The sequence below is a fragment of the Lineus longissimus genome, chromosome 17 (assembly GCF_910592395.1).
Source record: "Lineus longissimus chromosome 17, tnLinLong1.2, whole genome shotgun sequence".
Lineage (NCBI taxonomy): Eukaryota > Metazoa > Nemertea > Pilidiophora > Heteronemertea > Lineidae > Lineus > Lineus longissimus.
Window position 1 is genome coordinate 4,340,563 of NC_088324.1, and position 8,287 is coordinate 4,348,849.

An 8,287-nucleotide genomic window follows, 5' to 3' on the forward strand; every position below is an offset into this window, starting at 1 on the left:
CAAAAAAAGATATCGCTGCATCGAGAAATAATACTCTTTACATGATGTGTACATGGGCATATACATGGATGTGGTATGTCACCACCTGCAGAGACCATGGAAACAAAAAATGGAATAACCACTTTGAATCAGAGCAGCACTCACAACAGCATTAACTATGCAAACAAAGACTGGCTCACTATTCAGAAATTCTGAAACACGTAAAGTACTGTCAATGGTATAAATACTGCTGGGCAAAATTGAGGATGGGGAACATGTCTGAAAATTACACAGATTCATAACTGACATTCCTGATAGTCTTGACTTCTGAGGGTTACTCGGGTAGGCACCTGCCAGTGCAAAGAACCAGCATTATACTGAAACTTCCTCAGCCACTGTCCACCAAGAGATACTGGTCATTCATCGATACAGGCAAGCCCTTCATACTCACATTCTCAATTTTCAAATTCAAAACCAAAATAAGTGGAAATTGGGCTATGGATTTTCACAGCAGGCTTCAACTGTTCATCGACAATAAACCACCAGCTAGGCTATTCTAACCACTGTGAGGGGTAGTAGTCATGATCCTCTTATGGGACCGGTACTGTACATTACTATTGTTGACTCGAAATGCTTTCTGAATACAATGCACATTATTATTGTACACTCAAGAGGATACTATGCTGATTAGTGCACCCATGATCACTTTAGTCAAGGGTATGGCAAGCTGCAACAAGATTGAGAGATTCACGCTAAATGCAGGGGCATGGCGATCAACCCATAAGCTACGCAGCTGAATGGAATGATAACGCTAGATCGAACGAAAAGACTTGACTGAAGACTAGCTGTCTGCAATCCAATCATGATAAAATGGTTCCAAACGAAGTCATCAAAACCAATGAGTTCATAGGTGAAGTTGGTTATACTAGTATCCCTACTTCTGTCATAACCTTTCTACGAAGACTGTAGCGCTTGACTGTCTCCTGGTGTACCTCTTCTTGGGCATCCTCTTGTGCCTCATCTTCCTCGGAGTGGCCCGATACTTCTGAAAGCTGTCCCTGCTTTTGTTTTGCAGAGAGGCGACTGAAGTAGGACATAACCTGTGTTGAAGTCAGCCACTGATCCTTGGGAAACATCATCTTCAGGCGCTTTGCAACGTTAGTTGGATTTTCTTTGAACCCAGTCACACCTTTCATAAATTCCTCATACAAATATCTCCGCACTTCTGCAGAAAACCGTCTTGAGGTCTTCTGTCCTCGAAGAGCCCAGCCTGCAAAAAAGCAAAGATTGTTCTGAATCTGCATCTGTCTTGCTCCTTACTACAACAGATGCGGAGGGTTGTCCAACTTTGGCTATGGCACCAACTCGCCCAGCCCATTTCCGCTTTAACTTGTCCATCACGGTTTCCTTGAGTGTCACACTTGTGTGGGAGCCATAGGCCAAATGTTCTGTCAGGTCCTCTTGTGATTTGAAAAATTGGTCACATCCATTTTCAGGGCACGGGATTTCCACCTTGTTGATTTCACCTTGTGCCTTCATTGCTCCAACACCTACACTAGGCCGCGTATACACACTGAGTGTCACTCCAGTTGGAGCTAATGCAGCAGCTTGCTTGCTCTCCAGTTTGGGGTATGGAAAGAACTCGCCAGTACCAATACTGTATGCCTTCCAAACACGGATTCCACCGTCCTCATAACGAAAGTTGGTAAATGACGTGATTCCTGGCCATGTCAGAGCCTTAGGTGCACCAGCTGCAAGTGTCACAACAGAAACATAGCAGCACCTGACACCACCATATGACTCCAGCGCATCCTTCATCTCAGATGCATTAGTAACATCATGTCCCTCACACACAAAGCGTTGTATGTGAACTTCATGGGCGCGATCTTCCTGTCGCAGATGTCCTTTCCTGCCTGTGCTTCAGAAAAGTCATATTGCCTGATAGTGAGGCCTGTGATCTGTTGCAGGTTTTTCATCGATATTAGTAAGGATGCATTATGATAACAACCTGCATTATCTGAGCGTAAGAATACGTCCTTCACTGTAGGTGTCTCCAACTTCACCTTCAATAGTGTGGCTTCCACAAGACAGAATACTGCGAACCAGTCTTGTTTGCATTGGTCCAGGACATGGACGTAACAGTGGATCTGAAGAAAAGAAAGCACTACCTAAATAAATGAAGCTCATACGCATGTACTCATAACTACTAAAAGTATCATTTGTATCAAAACAGTCGCGTGGAAGGACTGATTGCACTGCAGGATGTAACCATTGCGACCACAGGTACAGCAGCGACAGTCAGCAAAGTCATTGTATAAAGACACTTCCTTTCCTATAATGCAGAGTTATAGTGCATGTTTCGGGTTTGACTAAGTAATTTATCTAGATCCAATATCAGTTTTCATTTCATTTTAAGCTTCACTTCACTCTGACATTGATGTTTTCTCAGAATGTTTGATTCTATACACACCTGAAATTCGTTCCCCTCAACACGAGTTATGACAGCAGACACATGCCAGGAAACACCCTTTTTTCCAAACCAATCCTGCTGCGCTTCCCTATATTTCGTTGGCAGAAACTTCATGGCCCAATCCATTGTTATTAGTGCCTGATGTGGTTGCAGCTCTTGAAGAATCTGAACTTTGCACCTCTCTTGGTTCTTCGCTCTCATTATATGGGATTTCAGATGCAGAACTTTTTCTCGGCCGGCTTCGAAGTCGTACTGCAGTTCTTCTAACTGCTTTTCGTACCTACAATGAAGAGCATAACAATTATCAAAGAGAATAAAGTGAAATAGGGCCTACAAAGGCTAGATACACGTACATGTATTATCAATGTTTGTTCGTGTTCAGGTATAGTATGGACTATGGGTATAGTATGGACTATGGCATCATTCCATTCCAGAACATGCTACTGGTAATGGTTTATGCAATTCTGGGATATCAAAACTACAGGGTATGACAAGTTTAGATGAGCATAGTTTTTCCACTGGTACCAGTATAGGGTCAACATTTTTGTACATTATATTCTGAAATATTTTTACAGTAGCAGACAGCTCAATTTACCTGTAAACCACTTCTGGGTTATCAAATGCAACTTCCATCATATCAAGCATTTCTTTCAATTCCTCACAACGTTCACACACCAAGTCATGGTCATGGGAGCACTTGGTTTGTCCATCTGACAGAGCAAAGGTAATGCAGTGGTCTGCACACGGGTTTGCCTCACTGATGTGCAACTTGTAATCTGTCTTTAGATACTGTTTGGAAGAACGGATCTTTTTCTTCAGGTCCTCAAGAGAAGCAGCTGGATACTCTGGAAGTGGAAGCACTTGTATTACCAAACAGTTGTGAGAAAGTAGCTAATTCCAGCAATGGTTCATCCTGAGATGAAGGGTTTAGACAGAACGAAGTATTATGGCACAAGAAACAGCCATGATCGTTTACCATCCTCAGTACACAATAATGTGTTTGAATGATCACGTGTCAGCTTGACAAAAAGCTTTTTCCCTCATTACTAAGTGGTTGATAGCGTGTTTATTTCATATAGAAATTGGGCATGGCACCGCGTAAGCAAGGCTGAATCTAGATGGAGACAACATATGCCCCTCCCGTTTTCTGCAAAATAATGATTTTTCATGCATTCCTTGGTGATTCAGCAAGGAAGAAGAGCATTATTTCAATAGAAAACCAATTTCATGCCCCCTCTATTATCAAAGTCTGGATCTGGCACTGATCAGGTTATGAAATAAAATGCCAGCTTCCCATCTGAGGATGACACAACACAATATAGTAATTGTTACTTTCGAAGATCACCAAGACTTTCTGCAATGGTGAACAATGAATCAAATGCCTCCGACCCCTCAGCTGCAATGTTGTCAAGACCAGAAAGAGATTTCTGTTGGGAAGCTGCGCAAACCTGAAAAAATATGGTAAGAGAAAATGTCATTGATATCTGACAAGTTTCATTTGAACACTGTGTAGGATATAAAACATTCTATCTGCAAGTGCTGGGTTGTTTAATTTTCCACTCCTCCACATGGCCTTTCAAAACCAGTAGTGAGAACCGGCCGAGACTTTCCAACAATGCACCTTTTTCCATTCTCCTCAATACATCAACAATGACACAATGACAGACTGACACGGTGCCACACCATGTGCCATTTACTGCTCGTGTGCACGGCACCCTTTTCCTGAGGTTAAGGTACAGAGTCTACCCTTCATGTACTGTGGAGTGCTACAGGTCAGGTTGTGACATTCTAGAGGGTGGTGTCGTCTTAGGTTGTATTATGCATTGCAGTGGCTGTGCTGCCCTCTGTCACCTCACCAGCTGACCCAGAGCACTTCACAAGAAGCACATGCCACTTGAATTTTCACTGAAACCTCAGAGATACACTCACCTGAATGATTGAGTAGAGTGTGCTCCTGCTCAATGGCTCAAAGGCAACCTCTTCACAGTAGGCTTGGTAAAGCTGAATTATTCTTGATGTTATCACTGTTCGTACAACCTTGGGGATTTCAAGCTTTTCACCGTGGCTCAATTTCACAACTTTAGTCCCGTATGCAACATCTTGTAGGAAGTCTGGGCGGGAGATGAAATCTAGAAAATGGTCGACTAAGGCGTGAACGAGTAACACCTTCAACCTCGACTGGCTGAGCCTGGCCAACCTCCCTTGCATGTTTACGGGCTTCATCTACCCTGTACTTCGTGAGACCAGGAATCATGTCCTGAAAAATCAAGAAAATAAGCGATAATTAGGATTAAGAAAGAAATGCTTTGTTTCTCAATGTTATCTCGCTGGCCCCAGTCCGACCATGCATCATTGGTTCCATGGAATGGCCACAATGTTTCTTATTCTACAGTATTGTAAACTTACATGTCACTAAAATGACACTTTTGCTCAGCAGCATGTATGCATGTCATGGGTCCTGAGTTCACCTTGAATTCTGGCACTCAATGCAATGATAAAGTTATTTAGCAGTGTGCAACTGCATGAAATGTGTAAGTGCTTCCAAAATCATCTGCTCTTTATAGCTGATCCCTGTAGGATCCATCACTGCATCGTGCGGTCAACCTGTGCAGAACCCAAGAATATGAAAAATACGTTGTATGAAAAACTGTTAACTGTGCCTTGCCAAAAGACTTAGGGGTTCCACTGTAGAGGGTTGAAGAATTGAATGCCATTCCCAAATACCAGTAATACTTGCTCTTTCATAAAAGGTGCACCTTTGTGATGAACATGGGTAAATTCTTCTTCTAGCAATTTGTTTTATTCATAACAATAGGGGCGCTATGAAGTATTTTACTCACCATTAGTTGCTCTTTGGTTCTATGTGGAGCAAGAATGGACAATATCTGTCGTCTAATATACCATGACGAGGCATCATTATAGCATTTCACCACAACCTTGTCCAGTTCATCGGCCATTGGAGAAGGCACTGCAGGCTGGATCAGTGACATAAGATCGTTTTCTTGTCCAGGGGCTATGCAGTGCAACGTTAAAGCAACCGCTTCCCTTGCCTTCCTTTTGTAATAACGAAGAGTACTTGAGGAAGCATCATCAAGCGGCAGAAGAAGCTGTCCTGAAACTGAATTACATCCCCCTTGCTTCAGAAACTGATTGAGGAAGCCAAGATGCATATTCTTTGGCGCTGGAGTTGGGGCCCAGGACATGTCGAATTCATGTGGTTTATCACCATTATCCAGATTATCGGAGCTGGGTGATTCTCCATTACTTGATGACAAAAGGTGACGTCCCTGAAATTAAAGCGCCGACATTTCAGTTTTTGTGAAAGACAAGTTACAATACCCATAATTTCAGAAGTATACAGTCATACAGTCATGTATTCAGACAATATCGAAGGGCATATTTTCATTCATTTTTTATATGAAGCACAAATCTGCCCTTCATTCAAAAGTGTACATCAATTATGCTTTCTAGCTGAGAAATCTTTTCTCTGATCAATATCTCGACCTCGTCCTATGCACTGAAAGAAGCAAGACATTCAATTCAATATGGTGAAAACTGGCTTAGGAAAGGCCATAGTATTAGCTTGGTTGGTAACCCAATGATGGAATCGCACAATAGCAAACAACTGCTAACGCGTTGCACATAATAGCGGGACTGACAGTAAGTACTCAAGGCCTGCTTGGAGTGCATAGGATGTGAATGTACAATGCTCCTTGACCCCTGGTATATGGATGCATGTTTTCACTGGTACATTTTATCAACCTAGCTTCATCATGATCAGACGTGGTGTTGGTAGGCACATGACCTTGGCATTTTCTTTCTTGTCACAAGTGGTCTTACCTGGATGATACATGTAGACCCAGCAGAAGAAATTGATGAATTATCATCACCTTTGCCTCTCATCTCATCAGAAACCAACTTGACTTGTTGTCTGTCAGATGTTACTGGTGATCGACTCTGATGCTGGAAAAAAAATACCGAGTACATGCAACTGCGCTGTTTGCTATGATCTTGAGCTTCATTCATTGAATACTACTAGTGGAATTGACTGAGTGGTGTTAGCGTTGGATTAGGATGAACTCTTCAGTGATTGGCTTAGCTGAATACTGATCAGCCACAATGTAAATGTCAGTAAGGATTACTATGATTCACACTTTTCATTGAGTAAAACAATCATCTACCACTTTAGCAGTAACACTAACAGAAATGCGTCCTCATTATCAGTATCACTAGTGTGCCCTGTACTGAAAGTGAAAGAACATACGATAAAACTTGACTGTGTGGTACCACCAAGAGGTCCTAAGGTAATTGAGAACATCATGCTACACCAAGCTCACCTCAAGGTCGATATCGACAATCACTGTACCCACAAAACTTTCCTCTGTACTAGAACATGGTAGAGGCTCATCATAGGCGGAGGAAGTGCCAGGCTGAAAAAGCAATTGTGAACTAAAGCAAACAGTATGGACAACAATCTTTCAACATAAATGTACGTCACTGTATGTAGAGTGAACATGGCGTCTCGTCCAATCATCCCATTGCAAGTATTTCCTATTGGCATGTCCAGCCCATGTCATGAATATCACTGGTTACAATGCTGATTTTCAATGCTTGAACTTTTACATTGTGACCTTGAAATTAATGAAAATTGAAGAAGGAATGTTTTTGACAAAATCACTCTCCTTTTATTCAAGGAAAACATTTATACTCATTTATACAGGAACATAGCAAGCCGGGTCAGGAGCTCCTTCAGCCACTTGCTTACCTTCTGTTCCGTTGAGATATTCGAAGAGGGATGAGGCCTGTGCTGTTCTTTGTCGCAGTCTTTACAAATAGCTGCAATAAATATTAGAATGAATGAACATGAGATGCTCGAGTGTACTGTGTAGTCATCACCATGGGTGCATAGCCTACATTGTAGGAAAGGCAATATCATGATATCAAGTGGTTTGCCGTCTGGTTGGAGGCGACAAATTTGTTGACCCTCGCTGGGACTCAACCTCAGAGGCACAACACGAGCGAATGATTCTCCAGGTGTCTTCGAGAAAATAAATTATTTAGAAAGCCCTTCACGACACAGGCCTTTATTAGTAGCCCAAGTGCAAGTATAGTACCGGTATATAAGAGATAGCTAATGAGCTGATGAGCCATTCATAATCAGAGCTAGATGCTTACCAGAACCAACAGGCAAAAGAACTCTCCACTTCTCGAACACCATCCTGGATGCGCTTGCTGAAATGCCACGATCTTTTTGTGGGCGTCTGGTGGAAGTGGCTTTGTGCAGAGGATGTTTACACATTCTTGACGGAATCCAGCAAAGGCCCAACTTGTAGCGGTGAACTGGGCATATCGTAGTGTCGAGATCTGGGGATTCAAAGTCGAACACTCCTGCTCGAAGCGCAATGAGCTGCCATTCGTACTCAACCACGTCACTGCATGCAATGCCCATGGTGCCAGCTTCAACATGTTCAACATGCCCACGCCTGCTGGATGACCAAACTTTTAGACGGGTCAAATGCGCCTGAATATCTTTCTTGCAATGTTTCAGCCCAACTACACTAGTGTCCTTTGGATATTGGGTAAACGGACCACAATCTACCCCCCAGCTTATAGCGGAAAATCCGCACTTTAATGATATCTTTGGTTTTTTGGGCTCAGGCTCGCAAGTGTCAATGATATCAGCCATGCTTGCTTGTGTTGTGTGACCACCATGTAGTAAACTTGCGTGATGAATTCCATACTGGCCGTGATGTTGCCCTGAATCACGCATTCGTGAAGGCCTGCGGTATGGGGTGGGTGTGCCCTGGTACGCAATCACCAGTAGTCCTGAGCACCTGT

General features: G+C 42.8%; 2 protein-coding genes across 2 annotated transcripts; both read right to left on the bottom strand.

Moving 5' to 3' along the window:
• LOC135501361 (uncharacterized) lies at window positions 1–3,647 on the bottom strand. Its single transcript, XM_064793433.1, has 3 exons — window positions 3,045–3,647; window positions 2,450–2,729; window positions 1–2,126 (listed from the first exon to the last, which is right to left on the bottom strand). The coding sequence occupies exons 1-3, from the start codon at window positions 3,092–3,094 to the stop codon at window positions 1,794–1,796; spliced, it is 663 nt and encodes a 220-aa protein (XP_064649503.1). The 5' UTR covers window positions 3,095–3,647; the 3' UTR covers window positions 1–1,793.
• Window positions 3,648–4,232: 585 nt separating this feature from the next.
• Window positions 4,233–7,991, bottom strand: LOC135501360 (uncharacterized). Its single transcript, XM_064793432.1, has 6 exons — window positions 7,625–7,991; window positions 7,215–7,285; window positions 6,787–6,879; window positions 6,290–6,412; window positions 5,290–5,736; window positions 4,233–4,706 (listed from the first exon to the last, which is right to left on the bottom strand). Exons 1-6 carry the CDS (start codon window positions 7,896–7,898, stop codon window positions 4,530–4,532), a joined length of 1,185 nt encoding a protein of 394 aa, XP_064649502.1. The 5' UTR covers window positions 7,899–7,991; the 3' UTR covers window positions 4,233–4,529.
• Between the last annotated feature and the right edge of the window lie 296 nt (window positions 7,992–8,287).

Excerpts from the sequence above, each read along its gene's own strand:
- LOC135501361 (XM_064793433.1), bottom strand. The coding sequence starts at position 3,094 with ATGCTTGATATGATGGAAGTTGCATTTGATAACCCAGAAGTGGTTTAC. Across the intron at positions 2,730-3,044 it reads AACCCAGAAGTGGTTTACAG|GTACGAAAAGCAGTTAGAAG; the intron begins GTAAATTGAGCT and ends TCTTCATTGTAG. Across the intron at positions 2,127-2,449 it reads TTGAGGGGAACGAATTTCAG|ATCCACTGTTACGTCCATGT; the intron begins GTGTGTATAGAA and ends TCTTTTCTTCAG.
- LOC135501360 (XM_064793432.1), bottom strand. The coding sequence starts at position 7,898 with ATGGGCATTGCATGCAGTGACGTGGTTGAGTACGAATGGCAGCTCATT. Across the intron at positions 6,880-7,214 it reads ATATCTCAACGGAACAGAAG|CCTGGCACTTCCTCCGCCTA; the intron begins GTAAGCAAGTGG and ends TTGCTTTTTCAG. Across the intron at positions 5,737-6,289 it reads GGTCTACATGTATCATCCAG|GGACGTCACCTTTTGTCATC; the intron begins GTAAGACCACTT and ends CTTTAATTTCAG.